This window comes from Sarcophilus harrisii, chromosome 2 (genome assembly GCF_902635505.1).
Source record: "Sarcophilus harrisii chromosome 2, mSarHar1.11, whole genome shotgun sequence".
NCBI classification, from domain to species: Eukaryota; Metazoa; Chordata; class Mammalia; order Dasyuromorphia; family Dasyuridae; genus Sarcophilus; species Sarcophilus harrisii.
Window position 1 is genome coordinate 503,929,569 of NC_045427.1, and position 19,304 is coordinate 503,948,872.

Here is a 19,304-nt window from a genome sequence, read left to right on the forward strand (position 1 = left end):
GTGACTTTCCCAGGGTCACAAAGCCAGAATATGTCAAAAGTAGGGCATAATCCAGTCTTCCTGACAGTCAGGTCAGCTCTTTATGCCAAACTTCTTTTTCCTATTTGTGTAAGATATACAGAAGTAATTATAATACAAGTTAGAAAGTTTCCTACATAAGAGAAGTCAAAATAGCATGACCCAAGAAACTGGGTGGGGAAAGAATCATTTTTAGCTGAAAGGATTAGGGAAAGAAAGCTTCATGGAGAAGGGGGAAGCAGAGCTGAACTTAGAGAGAAGGATGTCAGTGGGTAGAGTTCAGGGATGGAGAAGGATTGCAGCAGGAAGAAGTATGGATGGACAAGAAGGTCAAGGACAAGTTCTTGGGGAACACCCACATTTAGAGGATGGGAAGACCAAAAGCCCCCAAAAAGTGATAGAAAGATTGGTGAGAAAGATAGGAGTAAAACCTGTATATCAACATAGAATTCTTCTGAATTACTCCTGTTTTTCCCTCACCTGTCTTCCTTTGCATCAAATTAAGGGCAAACTGTACGATGCAATAAAAAATGAAGCTTGAATTTACTAGCATGTCTAAACATTTACAAATTGACCATAGCAGAATTCAACCTTCTAACATTCTAAACACAAGCTCTCAAAAGGAATAAGATGCTGTCTTTGTGCCCAAGGCATCAGGTAAGGAGTTTGATGAATTTATGATGTTAGAAATAGATGTTTCCAGGAGCCAAATGAGGTTTGGGTGAAAAGTAAGAAAGTTTAGTATTACTTTCGTTTGGCAAGATTTACTTCACAGGAATTCATGTTCTCAGGAAACAGAGTGAGGAACAAGCAAAGCTCTCTCAATTAGCTAGTTACAGTGTTTCCAGAGTGTTGTAACAGTTTAAAAATATCTCCAGTTATCTGAAAGTAGTTTCTATTTCACATTCAAGGAAAATGACTTCCTGGGGTATTTTGACTAAATCACTTTTTAGCATAACTCAATCCGTGTTCTATTGTTCAGGAATTTATACAACTTGATAGGGTAGTAATAAATAATAATACTAAACATTTCTCTAGAGCTTTAAGATTTGCAAATACTTTACAAACATCTTCTCATTTTAGCCTTACAACAACCCTGGAAGGTAGGTCTATTAATATTCCCATTTTACAGCTGAGAAAACAGAGGCAAACATGTTACATGACTTTCCCAGGGTTACACATCCAGTAAGTATCTCAGGCCAATTTGAACTTGGATTTTCCTGACTTCAGGTCAACTCTCTAAGCACTTTCTCATCTGGGTGCAGACATGGACAAGTATGAAAAATAATCAGAATCTTAGATTTGGAACAAGTTCAATAGATCCTTATTAAAGATGAGAAAACTGAGGTGCAGAAAAGTGAGGTCATTTGCCAATTCAAGTTTACAAAGGTTACGTTGTTCAGTCCTGTCCAACACTTTATGATCCCATTTGGGGATTTCTTGGCAGAGATACTAGAGTAGTTTGTCATTTCCTTCTCTAGCTAATTTTATAGATGAGGAAACTGAGGGAAATAGAGTTAAATGACTTGCGCAGGTTCTCACAGCTTGTAAATAAGACCAGATTTGAACTTGGGAAGATGAATCTTCCTGGCTCCAGACCCAGCACTCTATACTACTGTGCCACCTAGATTGTAAGGGGCAAACTTAGTCCTCGAACCTCCGATTTAGGACTTTTTTACTATATCGAAAGGCCTCCCCCCTTCATAAAGTTGACCATAATTAAAGCAGGGAGAGCCAGTTGGATGTGTTACATCATCCCACAAGACTGCCAATTTCTGCTGCTTTAAAATTTTTATATTCCAGTGTCTAATGCAATACCTTATATAGAAAATTGAAGGCTTGAGAGAAATCAGAGAAAAAAGAAAGCTGCTTCTTTCTAACACTCCTGCCTTAGAAGGATCCTGCAAAGCAATTCTGCTGATACTTGTTAGTTAATTATATTGTTGTTTCTTTGTTTGCTTCAGTTGGATCCAATTCTTTGTGACCCCATTTGGCTTTTCTTGCCAAAGATACTGGAGTTGTTTGCATTTCCCTTTCTAAAACTAGTTAACAATATCGACAACCCTGGGAGATAGATGTTATAAGCACTGTCTTTTTCACTTTGCAGAAGAGGGAACTGAAGGTCTGGGAGGTGTTGGGATTTGTCCCCATAAGTCCACTTGAATCCTATGACTTTTTGCAAAGTGTTGGGGGAGGTTCTCATGAGACCTTCCTGTCATAAAGATTGGAACAGACCTCTGGGTTCATTTTTTAGTAAAATGGTTTTGATTTACAGTGAAGAAAGTAAAGTCAAGGAAGGTAAAATATTTCCCTATTACTACTTTTTTTCCCCTCTGAACTTAGCATTATGCCAGGCACATAAAAGGTGCTGAAAAATGATTATTGAGTGATTGATTGATACTAATGAATATAGTTAGTTAATATTTAGGTAAGAATTAGACTTTAGATTTCCTGACTCTCACCCCAGGGATACTTTTCACTGCATCATTTGAACTGAGACTCAAATGATTCAGATGAAAAAAGGGAGAGAAAGCCTATTCTGGGCTGTGAGTGTGTTGTGAGACATTGCTCATCGCATACTTGTGCCTTTATCAGTCAACAAACTTTTTTCTTCTTTTAGTTCTTACTGTATGCCAGGTAATTTTCTAAGAGTTTGAGAAGGAGAAAAAAAAAAGGCAGGGGTGGGGGGAATCCTGTCTTCAAGGAGTTTACATTCTAATGGGGAATAATAAATAACTAAACCTGCTTAAGATATACACAGAGCAGATAAAGCTCATTTGGAAGAAGGTACTACTAGCAGCTGGGACTTAGGTGGGGGTGAGGAAGGGGAAAGGAATGGCTGCTACAAATGTGGAATTTAAGAGGGAATCTAGGGAACTAGATTCCCTCCCTAAAATACTAGTAAGCCAAGGATTTCTTGCTGCCAGGAGGATAAGATGGAGGGTGCAGGGACAGTCATCAAAGCCCTGGAACAGCTTTTATTCTCAGCAGCCTTGGTGCTGTTACTGAGGCCACAGTTACTTTTATGTAACAATAGCAAACTCTCTTTAAGAGGATGATTATACTTTTGGGGAATAATCTCAAATTATTTCTACAACCTCCCCAACCTCCCCCCTCCAAAATGTGTGTGTATATATACATATATATGTATACACATATGTACATATAGATGTATAGGGTTGCCAAAAGTTTGCAATGCTTAGCTTTAATAATATTTGGGACATCCTCTTTATGTTTTTATTTCTCTTTTCTTCTTAAGACATATTATTCTATTAAAAAATCAGATTAAGCTGGGAAGAATTTTTTTTGGGGGGGTGACATTTTTTCCCAGTCATGTCCTGTTAATTTATTCAGACATTCTGACATTTGAGATGATATTTTGCCCACTTAATAGTATTTTATTTTTTCCAATTATATGTAAAGATAATTTTCAACATTCACTTTTATAAGAATGTTCCAATTTTTTTCTCCCTACCTCCCCATGACTGTAAGCAATCTGATATTTGTTATACATGTACAATCATATGAATCATCTTTTCATATTAGTCATGTTGTGAAAGTAGAATCAAAACAAAAGGGGAAAACCATGTAAAAGAAAAAACAACCAAAAAAGTGAAAATAGTATGCGTCGATCTGCATTCAGACTGCATAGTTCCTTCTCTGGATGTGAATAGCATTTTCCATCAAGAGAAAGACTTTCTTTACAAACACATGTACATTCTTATCCAGGATCTTACTAGTAAGAAAAACCTAACTACTACGAAAACAACCAACCAAATGAACACTCAATTCTTTCCCCCTGTATGTCAGTATGTTTCTCTAGGCATAGACACTTTCCCAATGTTACGTGTACTGGACTCAAAAATAGTTGAGTCTGTCCTGCTTCTTCCTCTGCTATCCACTAAATACCTTGGCCAAATCATGTAATTTCTCAATACTTTGTTCTCCCCTTTTCTGGAGAATGCCCTTTCTCAAACTGCAAACCAATAATGATAATAATAATAATAATAATTACACAGTCTGTCCTAAAAGGGTAGAGTGAAGATCAAATGAAATGATCTAAGTTGCTTTGTAAACTGGAAAGTGCTTTATACATATGATTGTTAGGGTCATAGGTTTACTGTTGGAAAGAGCCTTAGAGATGGAGTCCAACTCCATCCCTTACTAATGAAGAAACTGAGGGCCCAGAAAGTTAAGTACTTGGCCAAGAACACACAACTAGTGTGAGAGGCAGTTTGAAGATAGAACCTCTAGTCTAAAGCAAGCGTTTTTTCTGCTTTATGAGATCCTAAATGGGATGTTCTTTAATAGATTTCTCCTTCCATCTATTCAAACTATGAAAGCATTTTTGCATTTCTTAACATGAACTCTGAAAGGGAATTTCCACATATTTAAGAAACTTATCTGGCCCACTGCTTATGTTGTATGTTTTTTTTTTTTTTTTTTAAAGCTTTTCAAACAGATCTGGCAACCTTATCTCCCTTCTGATATGCAAATAACAGCTGAAGTCTGATAAATACAGATAATTATCATCTCACAGGAGAGATGTATTCATGTGTGTGTATGTGTATGTGTGTGTGTGTGTGTTTTATTTTAATAGTCACTCACCAGCATATGCTGCTTGGAGCATAAAGAATTAAGTGTCCTGATCCTCCCTTCCACCTCCACTGAAAATGTTTACATTTTAACATTGCTGTTTAGATTCTAAAATAAAAAGACCTGACGCACTAACCAAGGCAGAAATTCTGTATGTAGTGAAAGCAAGGATATATGCCAACCATCATTTATTTTTTCCCAGAATATTTTCCTTTTCCTTTCCTAATGACATTCATTTAAAATTCAAATTAACTCTTTAATTTCTGCCAATTCCCAAAATTCTGTGCAAACACTCTTAATTCCTTTGAATTAAAGAATTAAAAGGAAAAAGCCATTAATGAGATGAATATCAGTGACATATATGTATATATATATTTATAAAATAAACAATTTTTGGGAGAGTGACCTCCTGATGGATTCCCCTTCTAGGAACCACCTTTAAAAACAAACATGAGCACAAATGCCCAGAATCTTAAATAAATGGTTCCATACAAAGACATGCTTGGTAGTCACTTAACTTCAATATCTTCCCCTTTCTTTCCTCCTTCCATCTCAGAATAGGGTGGCTTTTCTTCTAACTAAATGTCCTTTATTTATACCTTTGATCTTTTCCTTTCCCTTTATCCATTCTTTAAGAACTTTACCCATCAATCTTTTCCTTTCTTGTTCATTTTTAATATCTTCCTCTTTGCTGGGTGTTTTCCTTATGCTTATAACTCTAATCAAATATCCCCTACTGTAAAACTTTGCAATGGAGAGTCTACCTCAACCACTCTACTGAAATTGCTCTCCACAAAAATTACCAGTGAGTTTAAATATTTAAAAGCAAAATGTCTCTTCAAATTTTTAAGAACATTTAATACATTCTTTCTTTCCTTGGCTTCTAGAATACTACTCCCTCATAATTTCCATTCCTACTCATCTACATGAAGTATGACAGAGAAGGAGAATGAAAGTATGGTGAATATTTAGGTTAAAAATCAATCCAAGGAGAAACAGAAATTATATTATTGTTTTATAATTATACAATATAAGCCAGAGATATCAAACATAGAGAACCAAATTAAAACATAATTGAGAAGTATTTAACAAATAAATAAAAATACAATAGAAGATAGATAATGTCAATATGTGATTTTCTAAGTCAATCATCAATGGCAGGGATCCTTATGTTTGGCTCAGTGACCTCTAAATCCCTTTCTATTTGAGTTTGACACTACTTCTACAGGTCATCTGAACAGAAGAAGGAAATGCAAGAGAGGGTTGTGATGTATAGCCTAAACTTCTCATGGAGTTATACACACACACACACACACAAACAGACATAGACATACATACATATATATACACATACATATACATAAGTACACATAGAGACACACATACACAGACATGTACATATATACCCACAGACATACATACATGTACATATATATACACACATATATACATACATATATATATGTGTGTGTATATATATATATATATATACACACACACATATATTAGAGCAATCTTTCAGTTTAGGAGTAGGTGATGAAGGAGCATAAATGATCTAGTCATAAATTGCCAAAAGCTGAATCACTAATAATTTCTTAACTTGCCTTCATGATAATTTCATCCTTCAAATGGTGAAAGAAATGACATGGAAAACTGAAACTTTGGGCCTAATTCAGAACAACTTGGTAAAAGTGATTGCTGAATCAATCAATTAACAAGCATTTATTAAGTACTGACTTTGTGCCAGGTACTCTGTGTTAAGTGCTGAAGGAGATGTGATAGGAACCTTGCGGGGAAATAACTTATATTGTTGGATTTGTTCTATCCCAGTTATCTCTGACACTCATTCTGATTTTTAGTTATCTCAGTATACATTAATGGGAACATTTCTGGAATGCTTCTTTAAACATGCCTTGGATGATACTTCCTAGCTGGGATTAGGTGGTAGATCTTCTTGGATAGTAACAAACATGTAATTTAGACATGTTTCCAAAGGTTAATAGAAAGACCTGGAGACAGTCCCCTGTATAAGTTCCTTGGAGTAAACAATCATCAATCTTAATAGGGAGATACTGAAACAACAGCATAACTGAATAAGACATGGGTCATCTCACTTAACAACAGTCCCTTGGGAATTGGAGGAAGTGTCTTCCTGACAGGAAGGAATATACCAGTTTTGAGACATGCAGTATTCTTTTCCTATTCCTCTGTGGATTCCCAGTCTTCGTGGAGCTGTTTTTCTAAACCTCCTCAAATCCTAGATACCACTAATGTTACAGCTGTTAAAAAAAAACAGGCACTCAGTTATGCCCATAGTTTTTGTCGGGGAGAGGGTTGGAGTGGTCAAGTCATTCAAAGCTGGATTATCTTCCTAGTGCAGAGTAGACAAGGTACATTTTTAGTATGGCAGGAAGGCGCTTGAAGCAGGCAGAGCATGTGTCTCTTTTCTTTTTTTTATACTTCAATCTTTATTCAGACACAATCGGTTCTTTCTGTGGTATAGATAGGATTTTTCATCATAAGTCCTTCAGAGTAGTTGTGAATCATTGTAATGCTGAGAATAGCAAAGTCCTTCATAGCTGATCATACACTGCTATTCTGTACACAGTACAATTTACTTTGCTTGAATTCATGGAGGATTTTTCTGAGGGCATCTTGCTCAACATTTCCCATAGAACAATAATATTCCATCATAATCACCTGCCACAATTTATTCAGCTATTCCCCAATTAATGGGCATCCTCTCAGTTTTCAATTTTTTGCCCTGAGAAGAGAACTGCTATAGATATTTTTGTACATTATAGGTCCTTTTCCTTTTCTAAAAGATATCTTTTGGGATTCATGACTTGTAGTTGCATGTCCCTTTTAAACATACCTTGTCTCATCCACTCACAGTGTTCCCACATAGAAAGTTATAGGGAAGATGAGAATGAGACTGTGTCAGAACTTGTTAATAGAATAGTAGAGTTCAGGACAGTCAATAGCGTTACAAGGCAATGGAATGGATCAATCTGACTTGGTTATATGCCTAGGGAAGGAGAAAGAAGTGCCGACAAGTAGGATCCCTGGCTCCCAGAAGCAGGTTAGTCAATCAGAACCTTTAGGATGGGAGTTCTCTCTCAACCACTCTTATACACTTTTAAAGATGTCCATTGCCCATATTCAAATCACAAAACATGAACTAAAGTACAAAAGTTGAACAACTTGGTTTCTAGTTCTGGGCCAACCACTGTGCCATATCAGAACAATTCACTTCAATTCCTCTTAAGTGAGCAAAACGGAAGATGATCTTTGTGGTCCCTTCCACTTCTGGCATTCTACTTTAGAGAAAGCTTGTCCTTTTCATTAGGATTTGGTATCTTTAGCCAGGAATTAATCTGTTATTTACTGATCATTTTGTAATCATGGACCTCATGATTTAAAAAAAAAAAACCCAAGGGTTTTTTTAAATAAGAAAAATATAAATGTTATTAAATATACAAGTGAAATGTCATAAAAATATCTAATGTCCTACTTTCCAGTTCTATAAGATCACTGATAAACTAACCTAAGATTAATGAATTTTACATATAAAATGATTTCATTGGGCTTGTTTCCTGGATAAACCAGATATTTTAAATGAGGAAAAATAGAATTCCTACTTCATGTTTAGGCTTTACTATTCTTTTTAGGGGGCATTTTTTAGATTTTCCATGAATAAATTCCAAAAAAGATTTTTCCTGGCTGTAATATAAATGTACACTTTGGCCAGAATAATCGTTTTATTTACATATTTGGTTACAATAATAATTGCTCACATTTATATAACACTTTATGGTCTGAAAAATGTTAGTCAATCTGCTTAAAAAATAAAAAATTCCCCAATAGTTCCCTTCTATCAACAAATTGTCCAACACCTATTCTCTAGCTTCACTTTACTTTTTTTTTTTTGCTCCAACCGAACTGAACAAACCTTTGCTTCCTGAATAGCTCTACCATACTCTCTATTCCCTATGGATGGAATCTTCCCTTTCCTCTCTTAGCTCATTTAATTTCTGTCCATTTAAGTAGTTCAACTCAAAAGTTAATTCCTCCAAAAAGCTTATTTTTTATCAGTCCAGTCAATAATAACTTTACCCTTTGCTTTCACATAGCATTTTATTTTTCACTCTCTAGCGCACTTATCTTGTTACATCATAGAGCTATGTTGGGATAAATTTTACCTAGAAACAAGTTTCAGGAATACCAGACTGATGGTGATGATGGTTGGAGTGAACCTGGGAGGTAGCAGTTTGTCTGAAAGAATTTGGTGGGGTAAATGATTTAGGTGGGGTGAGTTAGGTGGTCTTCAAGTTCAATATGAATCAAAAATGTAATAAGGGATGGTAAAAGGTAATGAAATCGTAGGCTACATTAAGAGAGAGAAAGAGAGAGAGAACATGCTGAAATAAGGAAGCTATGGTCTGACTGTCTTCTGCCCTGGTCAGATTACATATGGATCATTGTGCTCAGTTCTAGGCACCTATATTTAGGAGGGATGTTGATTTTTTTTATTATAGTTTTTTATTGACAGTACATATGCATGAGTAATTTTTACAACATTGTCCCTTGCACTCACTTCTGTTCCAACTTTTCCCTTCCCTCCCTCCATCTCCTCCTCTAGATGGCAGGCAGTCTTATACATGTTAAACATGTTAAAGTATATCCTAGATATATATATATGTACAGATCCGTACAGTTCTCTTGTTGCACAAGAAAAAATGGATTCAGAAGGTAAAAATAACCTGGGATGAAAAACAAAAATGCAAGTAGTCCACATTCATTTCCCAGTGTTCCTTCTCTGAGTTTATCTGATTCTGTCCATCATTGATCAATTGGAACTGAATTGGATCTTCTCTTTGTTGAAGATAAAGGATGTTGATTTTTAAAAATTCAACTTTATTTTTTCAATTAATGAAAATCTATCTTCTGTCCTCCTCTATCTGACTTTCTCCTCCCCTTTTCCTTCTCCCCTTCCTTTTCTTTCCCCCCTCCCCCCCAAAGAAAGAAAAATTCCCAGTTATCTTTGCCAAGAAAACTCCAAATGGGTAAGAAATAGACATGACTGAAATAGCTGCACAAGTATTGGAGATGTTTATCCCCAATGAGTAAGCTTCTTGAAGGCAGGAATTACCTCACTTTCTAATCTTTGCATGCCCAGTAGCTAAAACACTTTCCTGACATATAGTAAACTCTTAATAAATGTTTGTTGATAGATTGACTATAAAGAGCTCTTCATTTCCTGATGAAAAGAAAAAGTGCAAAGGTACAGAGTATCTTGTACAAATGAATATATTCTTTTTGTATCTTTTTTTTGTATTCCCCAGAACTTAGCATAGTCAGCACTTAAGTGATGATTGTTGACTGACTGATCCATGATTTAGTCCACATTGTGAACTCTGTATGACCTGAGTGAACTCTGTAAAAATCTTGTAAAATCACAAAAACCATATCTCCTTTAATCTGCAAAAACCCAGACTCTAAATAGTTTCACATCCTCTCAAGAGGGAGATAAGCAATATCATTCAAGGGCAAATCAAACTCCTATTGATCTTTTGGGAAGTCACAAAAAAGATTTCACATTCAATTGAAAAATCCTGGTCTGAGGCTCTCCAGTCCCCTCTCCCCCCGCCCCCAGCCAAGAGCTGGTCATAAAATAGGTTTCCTTTTACTCATTTCTTTGCAGAATATCCAAAGCAGGACTATGCCTTGTCCCTTGGTATAGCTGCTAGGACCCTGCCTGCTGAGAAGGCATTATCTTCTCAATGCCAGCCTCCATTTCCCTAATAGGACTTTGCCACTAAGGAAGTCAGTCTCTTAGTAAAACTGGCTTCCTAACCAACAACAAACTTCCATTTTTGCCATCTAAAACTCTTCAGGTTTGTGAATTCTTTTATGAAGAACCTGCACCTCTGACCAAAAGAGGATTTCCACAATTCTCTGCACTGCCACTAACCTCATCAATACTGCTCCCACTGATGCAACTCCTCCTCCTCTCTTCTTATTTGAGTCTTCCAAGCATAATATAATTGTATTCTACAAAAGGCAAAATGTGATGTGTAATAAGAAAGAGGAAAAATTGCATGGGAATTCAGAGAGGAATCTGTTCATGAAGGAGGTAGTATTTGAAATGGGTTTTCAAGAATGGTGAAAATTTTGACAAGGGAAGATTCCAGGTATGAAGAAAAAAGAACATAAGTTTTCTGAAAAGACATAATAAGAGCAAGCTAACTAACTTAAATATTTGAATGATTCTCCCATGGAAGACTGACTGGACTGGTACAACAACAAGGCTATGGAATGGGCAAAGAGGAAAATTTAACAATCAGAGCTATCCAAAACATGGAATAAACTACCTTGGCAGGCAATGAGTCCCCTCCTACTTTTGGATATAGATTGTACTATAGCAGAGCCTCTTAGATTCCTTCCAACTTTGATACATTATCAAAGTCCTATAGGTAGGAAAGTGTAGGAGGTTGTTAGGTGATGGTGGTCTAGTCTTAATGGAGTAAGTTCACAGGTTCCTAGATTTACAAAGCATCCTTGATGCCATCTACCTTAATCCTCTTGTTTTATAGATGAAGAAACTGATAAATATAACTTGCCCAAAGTACACAGGAGAGAAATAGGAGCCATAAGTATGTGTGTCTATACATGCATACATAGACACATGTTTACATACATATACCTAAAGACACCTACACATATACATATACACACATATAAAGACACCTATACACACACACACACACACACACATATACACATACAAACTATGAGAAGAGGTAGTAATAAATTAGAGCCATAGTGTAAAGGACCTTGAAGTTAGGGCTAAAATCTTGATACTTAAAGCAGTAGGGTACTCCTGTGCTTTTTTGAGTAAAGGAGATCAGTCTGAAGATAATGTTTTTCTGGAATCATCTTTGTGCAAGTCACAAAAGTGACTTGAAAAGTTGGTAGAAAAGAACATCTTTCTAAAGTCTTCCTGAATCAAAAACTCCTTGCCAAAAGAGAAAGTGGTCATAGGAAATTGACTTATCCAAGAGAATTTCTAAAATAGTCACCTAATTGGCTCAGTCATAGATGACCTGTCTTGAAATCTGTTAGTGATGAATAGTATTTGCATATATTTACAGGATTCTATTCTCCTACTTTATCATCTAACAAAACTACAGTTTTATTATTCTGAAACATCTGCTTCAGTCCTAATTCAGCCAGCTTTACATTTCAGAAACTGGTAATTTTTTTTTCCATCTTTGCCCCATAAAAACAAAACAATCCCAAAGTGAGTTCTCCATCCTCTATTTTCTTTTTGAAATCAAAAGCAAAGGAAAGGCCATTGAAGGGAGAAAGGAAAAAAGGTATCAGAAGCCCAGCTACTGCTAAAATATGTAAGACTATATATACAAAGATTACAAAGATCATGGTGGGGTTGCCATTCTTCTAGGAAAAGAACAATCATAACTTTAATCTCTTAAGTTAAGGGATGAGTTGTAGCAATTTTTCCTTAGCTATGGATGCTCTGGGGGTTGGAATCAGCTACTGAGGAAGACAATAGTACTGACCCATAATCAGAATGAATTGGGGGAGAGGGCTCCAAAAGAATTTAGGAATTCAGGTTCTCAACTCAAAACACATTAACGTACTAGCTTGGCATGGTCAGTGGCTGTATGTCTAGGAACAAAGGGCCATGACCACACTGGTATTTGAGAGGTGGGTTCCTATTTCTGGCCACTGGGTCCCTGTTGAAACTCTCTCTCAATTCTCTGATTTTGTTACTGACATTTTTGTATTCCCCAGCACTATTTACGAGTCTACCGGTATATAAAATTTTCCACATAAGTCCCTTCGGGAGGGCTATTTTAACCACAACAGTCACAAGCCAAATATGACTTTCATAAACATTTTGTAGGTCACAGAAAAGAATGTAAATCACAGAGGCAGCCTCAGGCGGGCATTCATTCCTGCCTTTCGATGACCCCTAGGGTGAGCAAATGATGTTTCTCTCAGCAGGTCTCCTATTGGGGCAGAGTTCGGAAATGAGAATGGTACCCAAGGGAACTCCTTTGGGAAGGGGGGGTGTCAAAGGGAGTGTAACCTGTTTTCAAAGCATCAACAGGCTTCGTTTCGTCCAGGACAGTCCCCTGGAGGGACACTGTCGTCTCTTTCCTCAAAATCTCCTGCCAAGGACAAGAAGCTGTAAGCGCTCAATCCCTTCCCTACGCTCCCAGATTGCCCTCTCTCCCTATCAAAGGGCACGAGCCTTTCCTGTTTACCCAGCTGAGTTCTCCACCCAGGGGAAAAAAAAACAACACCCTGCTCTCAGAGCAGGCAGGAGGTCCAGGGAAATCCATCCAGCAGCAGGAGCTACAGCCATTACCTCCTTTTCCACCCCAGCCCCTGATCCCTAGACCCTCCCCCCAGCATCCCCATCCCCCTCCAGCCCAGCTCCCCAGCCTTTTGCACGCACGCCCATCCTGGGCCCGGCTCCGTGCACTCACGCTCCACATCGTGCAGCTTGGCCCGCTCCTCCTCCAATTTGCTCTTCAGGCTCTCGGCCTCGCTCTTCAGAGATGCCAGGGTCTCGTTCTCGTGCAGCCCCTCGGCTGCCATCTTTCCGGGTCGCGGGGCCAGCGGGGGGGAGAGAGGAGAGAAGAGAGGTGAGGAGAAGGAGGAGAACAGGAGTGGGAGGAGGGAGGGCGGGGGCTGATGCTGATGCTGTGGCTAGTGCAGCTCCAGCTGCTGTCTCCCTGAGCGACTGGCCTCTACTTCCTCCCTCCCTCCTCCCTTTCCCGTCACTGTGACGCTGCCCGTGGATGGGGAGCCGCTTTTCCTCCAGGCTGCCCCGGAGTCCCTGGGGAGACGGCCCTTCCCCAGACTCGGGTTGCTTAGCGAAGTGGAGGAGGCTGGGAACGGCCGGGTTGCCCCCGAAGGTGCCGGGGAGGTGACCTCCGACTCAGGTCCTCCCTTCCAGCCACGCCCCGGGCGTGGTACCCAGGGAGGAAGGACCACTTTGGGTCCCTGGTTTCTCTCTGCTGTACGAAGGGATGGAGCAGACAAGAGTTGATGAGAAATGTCTTGATACAAGCGGGTATCATAAAAGGTTCAGTAGTTGTCTTAATGTTGAGTAAGAAATAAAATTCACTTAATGGGTCACTGGGGCCATTGATATCAGGGACCCGCACTTATCTTGTTAGTTTCCCTTCTCCTCCCCACCCCCTCCCCATACACACCTGGCTGGGGGGACAGTGAGGAGATGAGTAATCAGTTTGTGCTAAAGGCGAGACCTGGGGTCTTCTAATGTATAATCTGTCAACAGCCCAAGAAACAAGAATTCGGGAACAGCTAGGTGGTGCAGGGATTAGAGCACCAGCCCTGAAGTCAGGAGGACCTGAGTTCAAATACCGTCTCAGACACTTAACACGTCCTGGCTGTGTGACCCTGGGCAAGTCACTTAACCCCGATTGCCTCAGCAAAAACCAAACAAATAAATAAACAAAACAAAACCAAAAAACCCTCAAGAATTTATCAGACCTGTATTATGTGTCAGGTCTTGTGCTAGGAGCTGGAGGTACAAAGGAAAAGCCAAAACAGTCATGGGCTTCAAGGAATTAACTCTTTCCTTTTCTCCAAGGTGATCAAAGGAGGGGTTAAGCCATCCAACTTTTACATTACTTTTCCAGATGACACTAATGTTTGTGGTAATTGGATTTCACATGTATGAACATGTTGATGGAAAATGCTGGGATGTGATTTCCCTCAATCCTCCAAAAGTCACACATAGTCTTCAGAGGGGAATAGTAGGGATGGGATGGGATGAGATGAGATGAAATAGGACAGAAGGGAGAGAAAAAATGGGCAATGTTGCAAATTTTAAAAATTATATGAAATAGTGGAAAGAGCCCTAGATTTAAAGTCAGATGACCTATTTTCAAATTCTGTCTATACGACTTAATTGTATGACTTCAAGAAAATAATTTAATTAACTGTGCCTCATTTTCCTCATCCATTATATAAGGAGTGTTACCTAGCAGTTCTCCTTTCCAATTCTAAATTTTGATCTTATAAACTCCAAGAATGAGAACTAACAGATCAGGGGATTAGGGTCTGGAGAGAACGGGAAAAGTGTAAATTAATTTGCCTAAAATTATCAAAATAATAGTCCAATTGAATAGCTATTTTATCTGTTTTTTCAGGGTAAGGTATGTATCGCACATTTTATTAAGCATTACCTTTCCTATGTCTACTGGAACCCGTGACATCCTTCCCCTTGGGAGAAAAAAACCTTAATTTTTTTTTTAAGAAGCGTAAATGGCCTTGGTTTTCTCATCTCTGTTAATGAAGCTGTTCTGACTAGATGCTCTATGAGGTCCCTCCCAACTCCTCTATTGTAGAAATACTAATTTAACTAGGTGCAATAATCACAGCTGTTCAGAAGTAGAATGGGATGCTTCTTGTTACTGGAGATCTTAAGGTAGAGGTTGTCAGGGTTCCTTCCCAATGTGATTCATATTTCCTTGTCTGAGTCATGAGGCTAATTTCTCTAGAACAAGAGTTGTTTATTGTATTTGTATATTCCCTTAGGGCTTTATATTTCTTTGAGCTCTTTTATGGAACCCCAACCTCCTCCATTTTTGTCACTTTCTAGAGAAAAATGTAGCACATGTGACACAAGATTAAACATAAAAAGTCAGTTTTCATTCATTGAGAAACTTTTGATAGTTTTTGGATTCCTATTAGGGAGTCTTTATACTTTTATTAGATAGTAGGGGTCAGGAAGAGGTGGGATGAGTGAAGGGTTACACCAGTATTTTCAGGAAGACCAATTTGACAACTGGAGTGGAGAGAGATATGTGTCAGGGAAACTTATCAACAGATTCTTCCTTTGAGGAGATCTGCCTCCAAAAGTCAAATCCTTGAGGATATCCTGTGCAATCACTGTGGTATATGACCTTATTGCCTCATGACTGGACTAGTGCAATAATCTGTTGGTTAGTCTATCTACTACTTGTCTTCCTCTACTTAGAATCTATTCTTCACTCAGTTGTCAAGTTGATCTTTTTAAAATACAAATTTGATCATTCCTTCTCCTCCATTTAATAAGCTCTTTTTTGTTGTAATTTTCAATCATATTCAACTTTTTATGACATCATTTGGGCTTTTCTTGGCATAAATACTAGAGTGTTTTGCCATTTTCTTCTCTGGCTCATTTTATAGATGAGGAAACTAAGGCAAACGGGGTAAAGTGGTTTGGCCAGGGTCACACAGCTAGTAAATGTCTCAGGAGCAGATTTGAACTCAGAAAGATGAGCTCCTTGAAAGCAGGGACTATTTTCCCCTCATTTTTTTATATATCCAGAGCTTAGCATATACTTGGTACATGGTAAACATTTAATAAATGCTATTTGCTAGACTCACTGGTAAAATAGTCCCTATAGGAAATGAAAATTGTGTATGACGGACTGAAGCTGAGCTTCCAGGATTGACTTTCAGGGATCAAACAGCTAATGATGAGGCATCATAGTAATTTGGTTAAATATCAGTTTATAAAAAGAAGTCCTTTTTTGAGATTGTAAATGTATAGCCTTTCCAACATTTGAGTGAAATGAAAAACAAAGTAATATGTCAGGATATATTTGTAAACATCTGTGGTTCATTTTGTATCTGAAGGATCAGGACTAGGTTCTGTGGCATATCTGTTTAAAAGAATACTCCAGGTTCCTATGCTCTTTGTATACACAGGGGAAGGCATTTAATAAACCCAGTTAACAAATAGCAAGAAGGACATTAAGCCTGCCAGAAAGTAGAGTTATTTTAAGACCTGAATATCCCTGTTTTCATAATAGATTAGAAGTAGGACATAGCCAATGAAGCAAAACTTTGAACAAAATGTCCTTCAAATAGAATCTCATTTTCATAGTTCTTAAAGTAATTTCAGACTTAAAGGTCATAACCAAAACTCCTTCATATGGATGGTTATTACTTTTTTAAAAAAAATATTTGCTTCCTTAAACTATATATTAAGCGTATGCTGTATGTACAAATAATCATTTACATGTATATAGACTTTCTTTTTGTCTTTTAAGGCACTTGTTAATATAGTCATTTGGAGAAACTGAAATTCAGAGGTTAAGTATTGTGCTCACAATTATACATAATAAATATGAGAGCTGGGACCTGCTCTATTATAAAAAATGTAAGAGATACATATGATGTAAATAAAATATAAGTTAATAAATATACATAATAATTCTGATTTTAAGCCTGGTTCTTTTTTCAACTATGCTATATTATGTTGGCACTTGTTAGGGTTAAATATTTGTTCTAGAGAGTATCTAATTTGGAATGGACTTTCAAGGTCACCTTAGTCTAGTCCCTGCAAATTGCAAACTTGATGAAAATAATGACAGAAATGAAACAATTTGCTCAAAGCCATATAGCCAGTCAGCAACAGGGTTAGAACATAGACCCTGATCTTCTTCCTCCAGACCCAGGGCACCTATGCCAGTGTCACTATCATGTTCTTAAACTGTATTTGAAATCCAGCTCACTTGCATGTCCTGGCATCATCTCCCTGATGTCTTGGTTCTCTTTGAGAACAAAGGACAAACAACAACAACAACTGCAGAATTTTTTGAATGCCGAATGCAGAATAAAATATTTTTTAAAGTATATATATTTTTTGAAATTATGCAGTAATTATTTGTGATTTTATAAAATTATACCTTGAGAGTCAGGATGGCAAAGTGAGAAAAACATAAGACCTGGCATTGAGACACTGGCATTTGAATGAAAACTCTGATTGTAACAACTTATGTGAGAAATCACTTCATTTTTCAATCTGTTTTCTTCACCACGAAATGGGAACACTAATATGTAGCCTATTCTATAGGATTATTTTGACATATCATATGAACCATTATTATTATTAATTCATTTATTTATCATACTTATTGTTAGGTGGAAGAAGTAAATAGCAAACCAGAACTGGATAGAGGAAAAATGAACTGTTTTTCTCTATTTTTAAAACTTTTTTTATTTTTACACCGAATCTGTGATTTGATGATATCAGGGGTACCTTTCATTAGTGCAAGTCAATATCTGCTGTGCAATATGAAAACAGAACACAGGTTCTTCACTGAGATCTGATCTATGGAACCACAAGCTTGGATGGGAAAAAAAATTAACATTTTTATATTCACTAATCTCTAATTGAAAATTAGCATTTCCTCTGATTATGAATGTTAGAAGCAAATATTATTCTGTTAAGAAGTCCTTAAGTTTCATCAGACTGCCAGAGGAGTCTGTAATACAAAAATGTTAAGAACCCCATCTTGGAAAGTTGCTTGGGGTAATCAGCCATTACCTATGTCAGAGGAAGTACTTTATTTGAGGCTCTCTCATTTCTTTGGCTTGCTCTCTAGCCACTATAACAAGTTTCTTTGAATTGTCTTTTCTAAATTTAAGAAAATAATTAGTTCTGACTCTCCCTTCTTCAGAAATTTTGAAAATATTTTTGGGTTAATTGTTACTCTCTAAGAGATAACCCTTCTACAATGCAGAAGTTTTTTCTTTTATGAGATTCCTGTAGGTATATGTGTATTTGTGAATTCTTATTTCCAGGTATATAATAATATCAAGAGGTTAAATCATTTTCCTAAGCTATCTAGAAAGGAATCTTTAGGTGCTTAAAGTCCCTTTTTTTTCATTCAGCACTCAGCTAACTGTCATTCTTAGGAACTTCAATCTTCATTTTTCAGATGAGAATAAAATTTCTCATGAAGAACAAAGGATTATTAGGATTTTACTGGCATTACTTTTCAAAATTCATCAAACAGGGTTATGTTTATTGAACATTTTTCCCACTCAGTCTTGCTGTATATTCCGAATATAAGTAGTTGAGAGAAAAGAAAATGTTGACCATAATAACGAATAACTAGTATTTATATAGCTTTTTTGCAAAGTTTTTTGAATATTATTTAACTTTATCCTCACAATAATCCCGAGAAGTGGGTATTATTATCCTCATTTTACAGATGAGGAAACTGAGGTAGATAAAGGTTCAAACAACTAGTGTCTACATTTGAACTCAGGTCCTCCTAATCCAGTGCTCTATCCACTATATCACCTACCTATCTCTAGATGAAGCATAAAGTATATTTTTATTTACAGATAGCACAGTTTCTGACAGATAGGTACTTAATAAATGGTTATTTAATAGAATTAAATGAAATTATAAGGCTATATGTAATAGAAATTCATACCTTTATTTTATAAGTCCAGAAATATTTAATAAAAATTGGTATCTTACCAATGCCACACATACTGCACAGTAGCTGAGTTGTTGAGATCGGATAAAAACTGGTCTCAAAGCTCTTTGCTTGAAACATTTGTCACAGGATCCAAATACATTAACCAAAAATGTCTGATCGCACATCTTTTATGTGGAATGGTACTGAAAAAGGAAAACGATAGGTAAAAAGTTAATAGGAACAGATTCTAAAATTTTTTTTCATAGTAGTAAATGAATTAAATGAAATTATGTAAAAAACCAAACCCTGATTTAAAGCAATACACAGTCATTAGCTATATTTTTATCTGGATTTTGGTTTCATTGATGTAGGAAACTTCCAGCAAAGAAAAAAATTTCTATTAATGCATGTCAGCAACTG

General features: G+C 37.0%; 1 protein-coding gene across 2 annotated transcripts in view; it reads right to left on the reverse strand.

The window, feature by feature from the left end:
- The window catches only part of GNB5 (G protein subunit beta 5), a 48,409-nt gene extending 29,325 nt beyond the window's left edge, over nt 1–19,084 (reverse strand). The window contains exons 1-2 of one of the 2 annotated variants that reach the window (XM_031955212.1): nt 18,944–19,084; nt 13,134–13,245 (exon numbers count right to left, since the gene is read on the reverse strand). In XM_031955212.1, coding sequence (XP_031811072.1) covers nt 13,134–13,245; nt 18,944–19,069 — 238 coding nt within the window. In that variant the 5' untranslated portion in view covers nt 19,070–19,084. Of the gene's footprint in view, nt 1–13,133; nt 13,602–18,943 lie in introns of those variants that run through there. The other variant, XM_012545435.3, reaches the window with a different exon arrangement.
- Between the last annotated feature and the right edge of the window lie 220 nt (nt 19,085–19,304).